The sequence below is a fragment of the Thermobia domestica genome, chromosome 5, assembly GCF_964235325.1.
Source record: "Thermobia domestica chromosome 5, izTheDome1.hap1.1, whole genome shotgun sequence".
NCBI classification, from domain to species: Eukaryota; Metazoa; Arthropoda; class Insecta; order Zygentoma; family Lepismatidae; genus Thermobia; species Thermobia domestica.
Window position 1 is genome coordinate 297333045 of NC_137458.1, and position 18643 is coordinate 297351687.

The following is an 18643-nucleotide window of genomic DNA, read 5'->3' on the forward strand; positions in this document are numbered from 1 at the left end:
CTTATTTGAATTTACGCAATTATCATAGCGTGATACCAGTTTTCAGGACTGTAACTGAACGTGCTCATTTGAGCTAGCTCACTTCAGCATGTTCGTTTTTCGTGACTCTTATATCACGAGCCAGCTCGTTTTGAAAAATTTCAACGAGAGTTGAGTTTAGCTCAAAATATAGGTGAGTTTGAGCGCAAAATCACGCTCAACACCGGCTATTGTTCTTTTTACAAAATATTTTAATCGGCCATTTGAACGTTTGCTTTTGTCTGATCTCTGAGAAGAGACTTGAAATACTAATAGCATTAAACAAGTTTGTAGGTTAGGGAAACTAAACTTAGAAATAGGTCCAGGCGATTGGGAGAGTACTTATGGACATTTAGTTAAAGTGATACTTGTTAGTTGGCGAAATTTACCATAAATTATTTATGTTTGTGCAAAATATAACACGAGAGTTGTATGCGAGCTCCCTTGTGGCTAAGCGGTTAACGTACGCGCCTTTGTCACGGGAGATTCAATTCCCGGCGGAAGCTCATGTGGTTCGGATCACACGTTAAACTTTAGGTTCACGTCTCGAATAGCCTCGCTGCTGAAAGAATGCTAAACTGAAATCAACAACGAGAGTTGTTGAGTTGATTTTGGGTTTAGCGTCTCTTTCAGCAGCGAGGCTATATGAGATTAACGTGGAATCCGAACCACATGAGCTCCTGCCGGGAATCGAACCCCGGTCTCCCACGCCAAAGGCGCGTACGCTAACCGCTTACCCATGAAGAAGCTCAACAGCGATAGCTGTATGCGAACCAAAGAAGAAAAAATACCTTGGATTGTGTGTATAGGTATTTTACAGTTCAAGTCGTCAACGGAAATTGAGGTACTGTCGTAATATGCAAGTTTTGCGTGGAAAAAAATTCTTGGCTCCTCGGTATTACAAAAATCATCTCGATATTTTTTTTTAAATCAATTATTAACTCAATTTCTCCATATAAGAACAAATTATACGTAGTAGGACAGAATGTTTGTCACTGCCTCCTCCTTTTTCTTTCTATCGTAAATCTGAAACTTTGGGAGTTTTCTGGATTAAATTAGGTGCTTTTTCCCTTTGTTAATAATACATTCGTCAGGTTTTTGTTTTTTACTTTCAAGCAACAATGGGAGATAAGAAAGTATGATAATCATCGTGCAAAAAATCGAGCTTGAGGTTTTAAGGAATTTACGTGTTTCATGGCCGCTACACGCTGAAAAAGTGCTTTTAGAATGTAGGCCTGTTTGTTCATTCGTCCCGATATATATATATATATATATATATATATATATATATATATATATATATATGTGTGTGTTTCAAAACAACACCGACGTTTCGGAGGTGATTCCTGACACCAAGATAAGACAAAAAGTATAGACCAACCTGGGTGCACAAATGCTCCTTTTCGGAGTTATAGGCTGCCAAAAACATGAAAAAATGAATTTTAACGGTCCATAGCTCCAAAACTATGAGACCTACCGTAGTCGAATCAAGACTTCACTTAGGAACTAGTATGTGTGTCCTATCTAAATATTCGTGTTTCAGAATCCTGCGGTACTTCCGCAACAATCTTTATAGAGGTAGTTGGTGAGCACTTCAAATTATATTCCCATATCCAAACTCCCTCTATAAAAAATGTTGCGTGAGTACCTTGGGATTGGGATTCTGGGTGTTTCAAAACATGGTTCTAACGATTTTGTCTATATTTCATACATCAATATTTCATTAACAACCTTATATTGTGGAGCAAGTCATTTCTCTGGGAAATATCGAGAAGGGATAATACTTTATGGACTATTTCCTCAATGACTGAGGTGATTTTGTGCACATTTTACAAATAAATATTTCATTAATAACCTGCGAACATGGCAAGCTTTTCCCAGATAATTTTCTCAAAATGACTCAGACGATTATTTCCAAAATGTCTAAGATAAATATTTTATTAGTAGTTCTATAATGATGCATCGATCACTTTTCATGAAAATATTTACAAGGATCAGTTTACTCTTGGGGATTTTTTTTTTTTTTTTTTTTGTAAAAACGATTTTTGAAAAAACAATTTCTTTAAATATGACTTCTTTTCTTAATTTTGGTGGTCCAAGGTGTTTTCCTTGTGGATTAAATAATTCAATAAATACAGTACTTTTTTTGGGGGGGGATAGAAAGTTAGTATTAATTTTAATATATATCTTATAGCGTGCATTAGCAAGTAATTGTTAGGATCTTCTTTCCTCTGGATCTATCCTAGAAAAATTAATGAAGAGTAATCATCGGAAAATTAGTTATGATTGGATATAGCATCGAAAATTCCACAAAAAATTGATCATTTTCTACGCTTTAGTCATCTTTTCTTGAAAAAGGTATGATGTGCCGTTTTTAACTTAAAACTTGCAGGTAACAACTACCATGCAGTCTGAAAAGCAATCAAGATAGCCAGTCCTATACTAATAATAGGATTTACAAGTACTGGATGTTGTAAACGCACTTTCTTAACTGTAGAATACATAACAAGAAAAAACAAGTGGTCTTTGACAAAGCGAAAATTTCCGTTTCCCTCCCAAAAAGCTGACTTTTTATGTGACAAAATCTCCTTCACACAATTTTTTTTTTTCATCTTTAATTTAGAGTATTGCTATAATTAATCAGATTGAGTGACAACGTCCGCATTGAGACTATTTGTCTACGTGAATTTAGAAGCCAATAACTTTAGTTTCTTGCAGAAACACGACTGCCAAGGTAAAAACTAATAATAAAAGGTAAAAACAAATAGGCGGTAAAAGCGGAAATGTCAATAAAAAGATATAACAAGGTTCCTACTGATCCAGAGAAATCTATTTCCCTGACTTCTCCCTGACCTTTGGCAGGAAATTCTCTGACTTTTATGACAGGCGTTGACATGGTGAATATTTATATATGAGAACACTTATTCTATAGCGACAAATAATAATCAATTGCTCATACGTACAGTCCACTTACCACCCATAAATATCTGAGCAACGTTACATACTGTGCTCGTGAATGGTTGGCTAAGCTGAAATTGATGTACAATTAATGTTAGCAAAAATATATTTTACAAAATTTCTCTGACTGCCTGATTTCCAGTCTTTTTCTCTGTTTCCCTGACTTCTCTGACCAGTAGGAACCCTGAATAAATTTTTGTCGATTTGATTTGGGTTTAACGTTCCGTTCAGCAGCAAAGCTATATGAGACGTGAATCTGCGGTTTAACGTAGGATCCGAACCGCATACGTTCCCGCGGAAAATATAACAATAGATAAAAATTGTGAAAAAATAAAATAATACACGGTAGTGGAAGTAATAAAGTATTATGAAGAAGATTAAACATTGGCAGTAAGTGATTAATTATTGATATCATACATATTTATGTTTAACAAGAAAATAAAATTAAAAAGTAAAGACATGATTAAATAAACGTAAATGAAGATCATCAATTAATATGTGATGTGTAAGAAATTAATTAAATAGGCCTATAAGGTAAGAACGAAATAGATTAGTATAATTATTATTGCGCCTGCAGTTAGAATTTTTTGTAACACATAAAACACACTAGACAAAAGCACCGCACGCTAAAAGCAATATCAGCTACGAAATACAAAATAAAAAATAAGAATCCGAATAAAAGATATAACACATTAAAAAATCTTCAACATACGACTAACAATATTACCATATGCTGAAAACATACGATATGATTAACGTATTAAAAAAAAAAAAAAAAATCACGACCAAGATATTCAATACTATCTCAATTCTGGTCACCGTATTCATTAGTATATTTTCCCTGCAGTTTATGACTAATATTTCTACGATTTGCAATTTCTTTTATTTTCCTTTGTTTTGATGTGTTCTGGCAAATGATCTTTCAAATTATACTTATTAATTAGTACTACTCAACGATTTTTAATATAGATTAACATATTTAACTGAACTTTTGGTAAATTACTGACACAAAAAGACAATTAATATAGTGATTTTTGCCGCATAAACTGATACTTTTAAAATGTATTTTGCCATACTAAGTTATGGTATTTCTTTTCGATTACAACACTTATTTAGGAAATAATAATATAATATAATATTATAATAATAAGCTGCATTGATTAGGCGGTGGCACAGTTCTAAATTTGCCTCTGCTACGTATCTGGATTCGATTTCTAATAATGACATAACAATTTTGTCTTTACCCGTGAATCTCAGGTAATTGAGAGTACTGTCAAAATTACTGGGATTACCGAAGTTAGTTTTAGACAAAACCTCAAATAAGTAAGGTGGGAACTGATATACTGATCATTCATTAATCAACTAAAAGCTTCTTAACAGCAAGAATCCTTCGTCAGCTGTAACGAAAGAGGTGAATTTAAGTATCAAAATTTTAGGTAGAATCCGATCTCTGATTATCATAGTAGAAATGAGTACTATTATTTTCAATAGGAGCTCACATTTCAGAAGGCTATAAGGTAAATTACAATGTTTCATTTCTATTTTTTTTCTTTCTTTTTAACAGATCCAATGGACCAGTGATTTCCAAACTGGCGAGGGGGATTTCTCTGAAAGGTGTGAAAGATCAACAAAGGGACACAAGATACTGAAATAAAACGAACTGTGAACATATTTTTAATCTGTAAAGGAGTCAAAAAATCTTGTACAGAACAGAACTCAAACAAAGCAAACATTATTATTATTATTAATTCACACAGTGAAATAGTAAACATTTTCTATGCATCACAAACAAGTATGATAATGAAAAACAAAGGAAAATGTAACAGCAATTGTATTTTTAAGAAGTTTTAACTCTGACATTCTACAGATTGATTGTGGTAGCTATTTTCGAATCTGTCCATATATTTTTTTTTTTTTTTTTTTAAATTAAGTTTTGAATCCATAATGACTTGAAGAAACGATTAATTGGAATTACGCACCAGCGAAGTCAATTTCATTTTTTACGATAAAACAAAACAACTTATTTCACATAAAGTCCAGTTCCAGTCCAGTCAACTGCAACTCGGATCCAATTCATTTTCCATATTTTAAACATTTTAAACCGAACACTTTTTTTTTTCCAGTAACTTCAATGTAAATTAAATGAGCATAGCAAAACAGATATATATTTCTAGGCTAGTACTATGAAACAAGTATGAAAAAAGTAAGAGGGCAAAAAAGAGTAATGCTAAGGTTCCGTATTTTAACTAGTAATCTAGTCTTTGAAAAGTAAGCTCTAGTCTTGGATTTGGAAAGTTAATCGAACCACTTTCCTTACAGATAGAATAAAGTGTCGAGTAGGGTATGGTTTCTGTCATCAGTTCTATGGTCTGTTTCTAATAATTTGATTTGTATTCGGTAATAAATTGTGTTCTTGAGAGCCAACAGACACCTAAAGGTAAACGTCTGGTTTCCAAGAAGACTAATCACTGAGCTTTAACTGTATGTAAGATCGAAAGAGAACCATTTTGTTATAAAGGAAAGATAATGATAGACTGTTTTATAATATATATAATATATACTAGCTGAATATACTCATTCTTCGCATGGGGGCTGTATTTGGAAGTCAACGCCTGTGGGAAATCACCATTGATTTCAGCGACCGCGAAAACTATGGATTTGACACTAATATCGGTCATTTTGGATTACTTTTATATGTCTCGGTATCTCTACCCCCCGCCCCCAGGTAATCTCCAGCCCGGAGCCGAATAACATGAATTTGAAAGTTAATGAGATCGGAGTTTCACCATTGATTTCAGCGACCGCAAAAACTATGAATTCGACACTAATATCGGTCATTTTCTACTACTTTTACATGTCCCGGTAAACGCTTCCCTGAGACCCTCCTGGTTCGAATTTTGACAAAAACGTTTAACTCTGGTCTGGAGCCTGGACCAAGGTATTCCTAACTAAAATTTGGTAACTCTCGGTCAATTTGTCTGGTTCTCAAGCCGGTTCCGGTAAACGCCCCCCTGGTTTGAAATTTGAAAAAGGGCTTCGTCTTTATCTGGGGCCTGGGCCAAAGTACCCCTGACCAAAATTTGGTAACTCTCGGTCCACTCGTCTGGTCCCCAGGCCGCACACAGACAGACAGACAAACACACAAACTCTTTATATATACAGTGAAACCTCTACTAACGGACACCTCTAGAAAGCGGACACCTCCCATAACGGACATATTTTGTAATCCCCAAACACTGTAATAGGAAAAAACATATTGGCAAACCTCTTTAAAGCGGACACTCTCTAGTACGGACACGGACAGTCTTTCTTGTCTTTTATAAGTATTATTTACCTCCGTATTACGGACACTTTCTCTAGAAACAAGTTGGAAAGTGCAGTAAAAATACACTTTTAGTAATTCATACGTATGTCACCAAGGAAGAACATGTGGGTGTGACAACATTTTGCCTCCTCAACTGTCTGTTCAGCAACCCAGAGGAAGGGTCTCTGTTTCACAACACCCTTATATCCTTTGCTTGCATTCCACTCCCACTCAACCTGCTTCAGAAACAAAAATGATTGACAGTTGCCCACTGTTTGGAATGACACATCATTCTACTGTCCCGCTGGAATCTTTAACCAAACAGAAGACAAGTTTGGTATTTTTCACTACGGATACGCATATTGTCTTTTTAAAAAGTCATTGCTAGACTGCAATTAACTCACAAATTAAAGCAACACACCGAAAACGTTGTAAGTAGCGATAAGTGAAAAGTGCAGAGAACTATAACATCTTATTCCCATGTTGTACCTCGAATTGGATGGTGCAAGATAATACAGGTACAGTAGCATTTTGGTAATATTCATAAATGCGTGATTCATGCAGAAATATTTTTTTTTCTAATTGCATATTACCTTGTTTATTAATTTACGTAAGAAAATATTGAAACCTCTCTAAGGCGGACACCAATCTATAGCGGCCAATTTTTGATTCCCCACTGCTGTCCGCTTTAGGGAGGTTTCACTATATATATATATATATATATATATATATATATATATATAAATGTGTGTGTGTGTGTGTGTGTGTGTGTAGAGTACATATTACTATAAGAGATTCAGGGAACGAGATAAATAACAAAAGAACTTCTATTTACCTTGATGTAGGTGCATAGAGCATCTCCCTTGAATTGTCCATCTTCTTCTCTGTACAGCTTAACTTTCATCTTTCCCGTATCCGGATTCTTCATGACCAAACCACACTTCTGCATTAAATCCACGAATTCCTGTTCTGTGATGTCCAACGGCAGATTCGTCACATATACTTTGGTATTATGAGCGTCATCCAATTCAAACCAACCTGATAACCAGAAAATAAAATGACTATATTTAATAGTATCAAAAGATACAAACTTTGCTCTTCCGTATCGTGTGATATAAAATTAAAAAAAGCTTATCGTCAAATTTTCGCTGACTGTTAACAGTACTGTTATGACGTATATAAGAAAAGGTTTTTAGCGGGTATAGGATTGTATCGGAATTAGTTACATGTGAAATAATGCATAGTACCCCACAAAACTGTATATACTAAAGTCACTGCAATAAGTATTCGTTGCCAGAATACGTTATTTAATACACGCAAACGAATGTGGAAATTAAAATTTTCACTTCGGGTCTATCCTGAAGATCTTTCGAATTGAAAGTGGTTTAGATGAAGACCCCCAACGCTCATACAGGGTTTGTTCGGGAAATAGTAAGACGTGGTGAAGGACGGGATGTTACTGCGCCGGTTGGGTGGTGGTGGGGCCTTAGCTAACAGGACACCAGGGGTCTCCGAGTCCTTACGGAATGTAGATCGAGTTTAAGGTGAACCCCTTTCAGGGTGCCTTATCATTTTCACAATGAATTGTTTGTTAGAGCAGCGTTAAGTGGTGAAGTTTTGCGTCAAACTAGGTTAACTACGAGTGAGACCCATGACATGATCAATATTCCTTATGGGAGTGATGCCATGCGTTGATCGAAGCCGGTATGAGCAAGTAGAAAATGAAATTGATGTTAATTATCTTTTTTGACTGTAAAGAAGTGGTTCACAGGGAATCTGTACTGTCTGGTAAGACTGTGAATGTTGCATTCTACATGGAAGACTTGAAAGATTCAGAAAACGAGTCATCCGCGCCCGTCCAGCAATCGCTGGATCATGGAAGCTTCATCACGACAATACGCCGAGCTACACAGCCTTTGCTGTCACGGACTTCCTGAACAAACATGGCATCAATCAGCTTCCCCAGCCACCGTACAACCCAGATATCGTTCCTGCAGACTACACCCTCTTCCTCTGACTGAAAAGGGTCATGAAAGGACGGCACCACGGCTTAGTTCAGGCCATTTAAGGTGCCGCAACGAGGAAGCTGAAGAGCATTCCAGTTTCTGCGTTCCAGGGAGCCTTCTGTGATTGGCAGAGTTGTTGGAAACGCTATGTTGATGTAGAAGGGGGATATTTTGAAAACTATTAAATCGATGTGTCAAAATTTTACACACACATTATATATATATATATATATATATATATATATATATATATATATATATATATATATATATATATATATTCAGTCCTACTACTTTTTGAACAAACCCTGTATGTATAAAACAGAAAAAATACGCATCAAATACAAAATAAAGCCATCATAATTGTTTACAGCTCTTTTATACTTAATTTTAATAGTATCAGAACCAAATGATCATCAATTCCTATTACTTAAGAAATCTTGCGATATTCTATATCTATTTTCTTTATTTTGGGTTACAAAACGTTGGTGTATGGCTATAAACTTTGAATTTATTGATCGATTCTTGCTTTTTCTTCTAACATCAAGCGTATGAAGAACGCGACTTCGCCATTTATGTAAACTCCGAAACACGCCGGGACTTGAATCCGGAGCAGTTGGCAAACGCGGAGACTATCACGCACAATTATCTTGCATAGAAGAGGTCCTTTCTTATCATCCTAGCTTGTCTTCACGAGAAATAATTAAAGGACCGCAAGACAAATCTCCAGTTCTAAACTAAAGTTCACAATCGCTAAAAATGCTAATACATTTTACTGGGACACGTTGCATACACATACGAGATCTCCATAAATAGCACTGCATGAAAAGTAGTGTTCATTTTTTCGGATAAATAAGTATTCCACGGTAGAAAAAAATGCTTATAATACACGACTTTGATTTGATTTGGGGTTTACGTCCCTTTCAGCAGCGAGGCAATGTGGGATGTGGACCTACAGCTTAATGTGTGGATTCCATATGAGCTCCAGTCGGGTCTCCCATGTCAACGACCCGTGTGCTAACCACTTAGCCACGAGGGTGCTCTTCCATGAGTTGGGATCGAACCAGGGACCCAAAGCACCGGAGGTGAACGCTCTACCACTGAGCCACCGCGCCCCCTAAAGTGAGAAAGAATGACCGAAGCGAAGCTTAAGTGTATCTACCCGGTATGTTATATTTAAACTGCTAACTTAAAAATTCTAATTTCTTGTCCCCAGTATCGTTGTTTTATGATTTTAGACTTATTTTCAAAATTTTGTCTACCTTTTAAATAAAACACATTTGAAGTACCCAAAGGATATCTAGCTTTATTTATTTATTTATTTTTTTTATTTATTTATTTATTTATTTTTTATTTATTTTTTTTTTTTTTGAAATCTTCCCTCATATATTCAATGGTTATCCCTTATAACTTAATAATAATAATAAAAAAAATAACATCTACTAAAATATACATACATATTAAAGGTTTATTACTACTCATATATGAGTCATTCTTTTTCAAATCAACCAATGATGAAAAATTCATGCTCTCAGATTTTGCTAATATTTTGTACATTGAAAGACATGTTTAAGAATAGTTATTTCCCAAAATAAAACTTTTCCGACCCTTACAGTTAATTATTAATTAATTACGCAATTAGCTTCAAGGTCACGACTCAAAACACAGGTGATTTTGAATTTTATTGTTAGTTTCAATTACCGTTAAGAACTAAGAAGCTACAGATTTGCATCCGCATGTAATTTTCACGTAGATTTCAAATCTACAATCAAAACTAATGAATATTGAATAGGTGTAGAGTTATAGTAAAATTTATAGTCCCAAGTTCGGGCCCCGGAAGGAGAATGTGGTGAAAGTTGTACGTGTGTGAATTTTTTAGCACAAGATGAAGAAATATCTATATTTAGTGTGAACCAAATTTGTTTTTGGGTATTTGAACCTGCGGACCAAACTAAAACTTCTAATATATAGTAAAATTTTCAGTAGTAATGAATTTCCAAGGGATTAATACATTCTTCATATGGCTATTTCAGGTTAATGAACCATGAAAATAACTCAGAACAGCCTTGGAAGGTGATAGCGTAATCAGTGACCATTTGAAACATGACAGTGTAACTGTACATAGCACTGTTCTTGGCAAACTTACAAACGGAGCTACCATTCCTTAAACATGTCATATCTTTCAGTAATGGCTCTGGGGTTCAACATAAAAATTGTAAAAATTTCAAGAACATTTGTAGAAACAAATCAGATTTTGGTCTTACATATGAGTGGCATTTCTTTGCCACTTCACATACTAAAAATGTTTGCGATGGAACGACAAAGCGATTTATTACTCGTGCAAGTTTACAGAAGACAACTGCGAACCAAACATTAAATGCGCATCAGTTTTATAAATGGGCTGTGGATAATATCTTATCCATTAGATTTTTTTTTTTTTTTAATCAACTGAAGAAGTTCAGCAGCATCGCACGACTCAAGAAAATTCCTGTGAATACAATACCTGGAACAAGAAATAACCATGCTTTCATTCCTGATAGTGAAATAACAGGGTGTCTACTAAATGTTTGTTTTCAAATTCCAGGTTTTATCAAGGTTTTCAAGGTTTATTTTTCCTTTTTTTCCAGGTCTATTCAGTAGAGTGACATTTATTGTAATACGTATAAGTTAATGCAATTTTATATAGTTCTTAACAAAAACGTTATAATTAGAGAATGCATATGGCAAGTGATAGTTTCTTTAAGTGACAAGATGAAAAGAAAAAAACTGACTGAAATGTAGATCCCCAAACATTTTACACAAGAAAATGTTTAATTAAAATATCCCCTACCAGAAGGCCGGTTGAGAAAAATGTGCAGTAGCTTTAAATATCCTAATGTAGGAATACTATACAGGGGTGAACCTTAATTAAACCGACTAACTTCGGGAAATGATTCTCGGCACCCAAACAAGAAAAAAAATCCTCTTTAACTCTTCTCCAGGGCGCATAGTTTCCGAGCTAAAAGGTGCCGAAAGTGTGGAAAATGAACTTCCGACACCTATATTTCCAAAATTATCCAAAGTAGAGAGTGCTGCTTAAAATCTCACAAAGGAAATCATATGTTCAGAACAGATAAGACTTCCTTAAAGAGATATTAAGCTGCGCGCTCTACATCTACATTCCAACTTTCCAAAAACATTCACCGGCTGCACCCTGCTCACGTCTGTCTGTCTTTCTCAACTACGTCTCCACTGAATAAGTTATTATTGGCTTTTAACTTATGCTGTAGTATATATATTGGCTTTTAACTTATGCTGTAGTATATAACTTTCTTGCATTTTACAAAAATATACTTATTCCATACCAATCCCAAAAACAATTTTAAAACTTCCAGGTTCCTCATCCAATTCCAGGCTATTTCCAGGTTTTCCAGGTCCAAAAGTAAATTCCAGGCTAATTCCAGGTTTTCAAGGTTTTCCAGGTCAGTAGACACCCTGAATAAGTTTAAAAATTGGCCTAATTTCCTCTAAAGCAATGGAACATCTACATAGAGTTTGGGTAGATAAAAAACACAAACAGAAGACATCAGAAATAAAAGTCTTGGGTCCAGGAAAATTTGTAGTTTGTGCTTATGGCTGCAAAAGGTGGATTGGGATGGTGCTGGAATATGCTGACAAGGGACATCACCCAATTGTCCGGCTCCGATTTCAATGAAATTTTTGTTGCTGATAGAGGACATGTATTCATTACTTGTGATGACAGAAATTTTTGCCATGGTGCAAGTTTTCTATTTTTTAATAATTTTTAAAGGTTGTGATGTGGTTAATAGAGATTACTGCAGATGTCCCTTACTACCCTTTGTAAACGGAGTGTTAATGAAAGAACAATCATGTAGATACGTATAGGGCCAAAGGGAAAGTCGTATGGTGCGTATGATCTTGACGGCAGCCGTCTTGAAATCCGCCATTTTGAATTAAGGTCAAGTTTCTTAAGTGGGAATAGGGTAATATGATACATAATTTCGGGCTACAATTTAATTAGGAAGACAATGGTGAAGTTAGTTTTAAGATGCGCCCATTTGGTGAAAAGTTACAGGCATATTAATTGTTTATACTTACTATGTGCGTAAGTCCCTTACCTCTGCTTCTAACCCGCGTATTAATGATAATAAGTGGATAAAGGTTTCGGTAATACATATTATGCCTAGAGGAAAGTGATACGATAAGGGTATCATTGACGGCAGTCATTTTGAAATCCGCCATTTTGAATTAAAGTGAAGTTTTGAAAACTGGAAACCATAGCATGTGGCACCATATTTTAATAGTAAATTTTCCCCAAAAGCCAATGATATGCTTATTTTTCTTCTATAATTAACCAATATGAATTTATGATTCTTCTAATGTGCACGAAACGTCCATTATTCGATCTTTTAAATTGGCAACACTCCTAATTTTCATCGCATGTTTTAAGATTCCAACTAGCACTTTGCAATTGTTTCCATGGCTCATGTTTTCCAAATTTATTTCCTTTTTTTAATAGTTGCGATTTGTCAGTTCATGAATAGTGTTGGGATAAGCATCCAGCAATCTTTCTGAATTTTGAAGACTTCCCATGTAATTATTAATTTCCTAGGCAGTGTAATTATTTATTTTAACCCAGAGTACATGAGGTACCTATGGACCTATGTGATATAAAGAAATACAAATGAAATTATAAGAAATTGGTGTAACCCGAACTCAAAATTATCATGAAATGTAGCCTACATGTTGCGCAAACGACAAACAGTATTTTTTTAAAAATAAATACAACTTTATAACTTTAAAGGAACAGCAGCAATGATAGAAAATATCAAAGAGACATAATATGACTGTTCCCAATACACTGTTTGTACCGTGAACAAAATATGAAAACAGGTAACTTGTTTATAAAGAGGTGTAACTTAATCGAGTTCCCGATCAATACTGATTATAAATCTTACAAACATGAACCATCGACAACAATCGCTAGAAAACGAATGACTTTTTTGTCTGACTAGCTAAAATATTGCCCTAGAAAATAAATATATAATAAACAAATAAATATAAAACAAAACAAAAGACCATTGATTTACACAACAATCATATTTCGTTTCCTATTTTTAAGTGAATTTTCAATTTATTTCTAGTCTCATCTACTATCCATTACAAGCTACGTCTCCGGTATTACCTGAATGCAAAGTTGGAGTTCTTTCGTTCTGCGATGATTCATGTCATTAAACGAGTTTCTGAAGGGCAGGTATAGGAAATAAATAATTACATTGCCTAGGAAATTAATAATTGCATGGCAAGCCTTCAAAATTCAGAAAGATTGCTGGATGCTTATCCCAACACTATTCATGAACTGACAAATCGCAACTATTAAAAAAAGGAAATAAATTTGGAAAACATGAGCCATGGAAACAATTGCAAAGTGCTAGTTGGAATCTTAAAACATGCGATGAAAATTAGGAGTGTTGCCAATTTAAAAGATCGGATAATGCACGTTTCGTGCACATTAGAAGAATCATAAATTCATATTGGTTAATTATAGAAGAAAAATAAGCATATCATTGGCTTTTGGGGAAAATTTACTATTAAAATGTGGTGCCACATGCTATGGTTTCCAGTTTTCAAAACTTCACTTTAATTCAAAATGGCGGATTTCAAAATGGCTGCCGTCAATGATACCCTTATCGTATCACTTCCCTCTAGGCATAATATGTATTACCGAAACCTTTATCCACTTATTATCATTAATACGCGGGTTAGAAGCGGAGGTAAGGGACTTACGCACATAGTAAGTATAAACAATTAATATGCCTGTAACTTTTCACCAAATGGGCGCATCTTAAAACTAACTTCACCATTGTCTTCCTGATTAAATTGTAGCTCGAAATTATGTATCATATTACCCTATTCCCATTTAAGAAACTTGACCTTAATTCAAAATGGCGGATTTCAAGATGGCTGCCGTCAAGGTCATACGCACCATACGACTTCCCCCTAGGTCCTATACGTATCTACATGGTTGTTCTTTCATTAACACTCCGTTTACAAAGGGTAGTAAGCAGGGTTTGCCCAAGTGGGCCCAACCCGAAAAAACCCGGTGGGTTTTTTCGGGTTGGACCCACCTGAAAAAACCCACCTTAAAACCCACCTGGGTTTTTGAGCTTTTTGTTAATATATTATTGCTACAACTAAGTTGATCACATTGAAAGTGATTTTTATCAAATTTTGGACTTTCCTCGGGCGAATTAAATGCTTTCACGTTAAGATATACAACAACATTCTACATAAGACCTTTATAAAGTTCTGAATGCACTGAATAAATGAAAAAAACTTTGCTTAGCTTGAGATAATTATATAACAAATTAATGTATTGATTATGCTTATAGCCCATTTGAAAACAATGCAATTTTATATTTTAGAAAATACTTTCCGTAAATAGTTGGCTCACCGACTCGGCTATGCCGAGGGACGTTATCCGTCATAGGGGAGACCGGGGAACATTGTCACAATTTTCACGTTTTATTTTCTTGTGATGCTCGTGTAAGGCCGAAAATTATAATTTTTAGTATACACATACTTTGTTATCTTGTGCATAGCATATATTTCTCTGTCCAATGTAACTCGCTCTGAACTGGACTTATGTACTATACTTTATGATCAATACAGTTGTGACAATGTACCCCATATGCGGGGTAAGTTGTCACAATATATGGGGCAAATTGTCACATGTTATTCTTGTGTCACTTTCCAGAAATTGGTAGATATTACTAATGCAAAAAGACTGTAAATGTTACCAGCATTAAATATTTAGCGTCTGAAAGAGAATCAAAACAATTATATGAAAGGAGAAACTATATTAGTTAAAAATGAAAGAAAGTAGGAGGACCTGTAGCTTATATTTTCTCAACCTAAAAGATTTATTGTTACATCAAGCTTTGTAGGAAAACCAAAACTGCCATAAAAACAGAACTAACTCATAGCTAAGGAATCAAAACTACAAACTAAAAGGTCATAACAAAATGACGAAATTATCAAATCATAGCCTACATCTCCAATAGGCCAATGCAAAATTAGCCAATTGCATTTAAGTTGTTTCTGATGGTAGTTTATGAACTGCAAAGAATTCCTCTGATAGGACTACTGTATAGCTAGGAGAGGAGTAAATATTATTACGAGTTTAGTTGCGTTTTATTAGTACGCACCGCAAACTAGTTTGAAAATGTTTATCCTTTTGCTTCTACAAAGTACCATACCTGGAGATCATCGTCAGAGTCACAGTTAATACACACGTAAAACAAGTTCTGCTTCCCTCAGTTTTCGTAGGCCGATTCCGTACATCGAGTGCACTGAACCCACTTCTTGCTACATGCATTCACACTGTATGGATCGCCATAAACTAAACAAATATATTGTCGTCCTCTGAAGAAGAATCGTAATCTTCTTTGGACCTTCGTTGACATTGTTTGTAGGTGCAAAACTATTTGCTTGGGGAATTCTTATAGCAAGATCACCATGTCTTTTCAGAAATACCGGATACCAGTCTGGGCCAGCAATGGCCTTTTCATTCCACGACTCTAGGCATTTCAATCCTAGCGCTTTTGCATAGTTGTAAGCCAAATCGCGAACCTCTTTTGTAGCGAGTCCAAATTATATGTGCGAAGCTTGTTTTGGTATGATACTAGTAATTCTTCCTAGTATTACGAAGAGTAACCTAATGTAAATGAGCATTGGCTGAACAGTAGTTCGTCATCTGTAACACGTGCACAAAATCTTGCCAATGTTCTGTAGTGGACATGAAATTCTTTAGCAGCTTTAGGCCTACGTATTGATATGAGGTTATTTCTTTTCATAGCTCTTGCTGCAACCAGTAGATCTTCCATTGGTGGTGCTTTCCTCTCTGTCTTTCTTTTGTATATTCTCACTGTTTGCGAAACAGAGATAACCCTATCGTTTGTATTATACAGAACACACAGTGGGGCACATTGCCACTGTGACAACATGCCTCACGCGTCGCCATTACTATTTTTACAAAATATCTATACCAAACGACAAGATTAGATGCATTTAAGGTAGCACATTATGAAGCTCTATTTGTAACCTACATAACACACACAAAAATATTTGTTTCTACCGCTTTCACGAACACACAAAACAGCAATTTCAGAACTCGGAAAATTTACATTCCGGCACTGAAAACAAAGTTCAACTGACGCAGCACAGTTGTTGCCGCGTATCTCCAATCGAGTACAGTTAGTAGTGACATCTAGTAAGTAAACAAGAAAGCAGCACCGGCGCGCTAATGTTTTCGCTTTTTTCAGAATTGCTACTGTGACAACATGCCCCTTGTGACAATGTGCCCCGGTCTCCCCTACGTTTGACGAGTTTAAAGCCATATGTGCCGGTATTACCAGTAAATATGTAGTGCATTAGTAAAACTATTAGTATTATTTCTTTGATGGTAGCACAAGTATTCTTCAGTAAAATTTAGTTTTCCAACAATAACAGTTTAGTTCAGTTATTTGTTGGTACCCTTCAAATAAGCGTTCTTTAGAATCAACACCAACAATAGCGTAAAAATTCTTGTCAAATTTAAGAAGCTTAATGCTCAGAGTTCCGAAAGATACGTAACACTTACTACTTCAAGTGCTGAATTCAAACTTCCGTACTAGTGGAAGTTTCGATATACAGTAAAGAAAGCTGCATTTTCGAGGGGGGGGGGGGAAGTCGCGAAAGAAATGTTCGGGAAATTCCCGCAAATGAACGCACAAATCATCGGAACTGAATACTTCAACAATAAAACTATTTCATTTTACGCTGGAAGATAAAATATGAATTATATCTTTGTTAATTGTTTTAAATTAATTTTCTGGAAAGAAACGTCTTGCAACAAATGCTCGGGAATTTCACCTAATTGAACGCACAAAATATCGAAAGTGACCTTCAAGTAAAACCATTTATTTTACGCTGTTAAATTAATATATTTGGTGTTCATATTTGGCAAACGTCAGTGAGGCTTCTGGGATGATTCGATTGTCTGCCTGTACCACACATACTACAAGGTACCACCTTCGATGTTTTAAGTATAAATTTTCAGGGTACAAGCACGAGACACACTAAATTTCCTGTACAGATTTTGGCGGCATACCAACGTACAATTTCAAAATGGTGGCTTTAAAAAAATATAGCGGGTATCCACGCTACAAAGTGCAATTTTCGGTCTTTCAAGTTGAAATTTTTAGAATATAAGCACGAGACACTCTAAATTAGCTGTATATATTTTGGCGGCGATCTAACGTAAAATTTCAAAATGGTGGCCATTTTTTCAAAACAGCAGTGAATAGAAAATTGTTGCAAATTGTGACAATGATAATCTTGAAATATAAATCACATTTTAACACTTTTACCCCAAGGACATTGAAATATTTCGAAAAAACCCAATTAAACCCGAAAAAACCCGATTAAACCCGAAAATACCCGAAAAAACCCACATGGGCCCAGGTGGGTTGGGCTTTTTCAAAAAAACCCGGGTTTTTTCAAACCCTGGTAGTAAGGGACATCTGCAGTAATCTCTATTAACCACATCACAACATTTAAAAATTATTAAAAAATAGAAAACTTGCACCATGGCAAAAATTTCTGTCATCACAAGTAATGAATACATGTCCTCTATCAGCAATAAAAATTTCATTGAAATCGGAGCCGGACAATTGGGTGATGTCCCTTGTGAGGAATATCAGGACTACAACACAAAGTTTTCACACCCTGCAGGCCCGCTTCCATTTTTCACTGGCCTACGATATCGTATGGGTGCCAGCCGATCACATTCTTATTGACGCAACAAATCACATTCTTATCCCAGCTAGTGGAAGATCACATAGTGGGTCATATGAAACTGTTAATAAAATTAACGAGTTATTCAGGAATTTGAGTAAACATTGATACATTGTACAATGCTGATGGTTAGTAGATAAAACAACTGTTATTTTTTTTTTTCTGTAACTGTAGGCTATTGTGTGGAATAGTTGTAATAAAAGTTATACAGTATCAAATAGCCTATATAATTATTTCAGAAGCTCGTTAAGAAAAAGACACATTCAGATTGGGGGGGGGGGGGGCTTTACGTTCAAATACCCAAAACCAAATTTGGTTCAGATGAAATATCAATATTTCTTAACCTTGTGCTAAAATTTCACATTTATACAACTTTCACCACATGCTCATTCCGGGATCTAAGCTTGGGACCATAAATACTGCTATAATTCTACGCCTATACACATGCGGACGCACAGTTTTAGCTGCATAGCGCTTATGGTTATTGAAATAAACAATAAAATGCAAAATCAGAGTTTTT

The 18643-nt window shown here is 35.3% G+C and overlaps 1 protein-coding gene across 1 annotated transcript in view; it reads right to left on the minus strand.

The window, feature by feature from the left end:
* The window catches only part of barc (RRM1_TatSF1_like and RRM2_TatSF1_like domain-containing protein barc), a 96815-nt gene that overhangs the window by 62438 nt on the left and 15734 nt on the right, over positions 1 to 18643 (minus strand). Inside the window, exon 4 of the mRNA XM_081760337.1 lies at positions 7116 to 7318. Within this exon, the coding sequence (XP_081616463.1) occupies positions 7116 to 7318 (203 nt within the window). The remainder of the gene's footprint in view (positions 1 to 7115; positions 7319 to 18643) is intronic.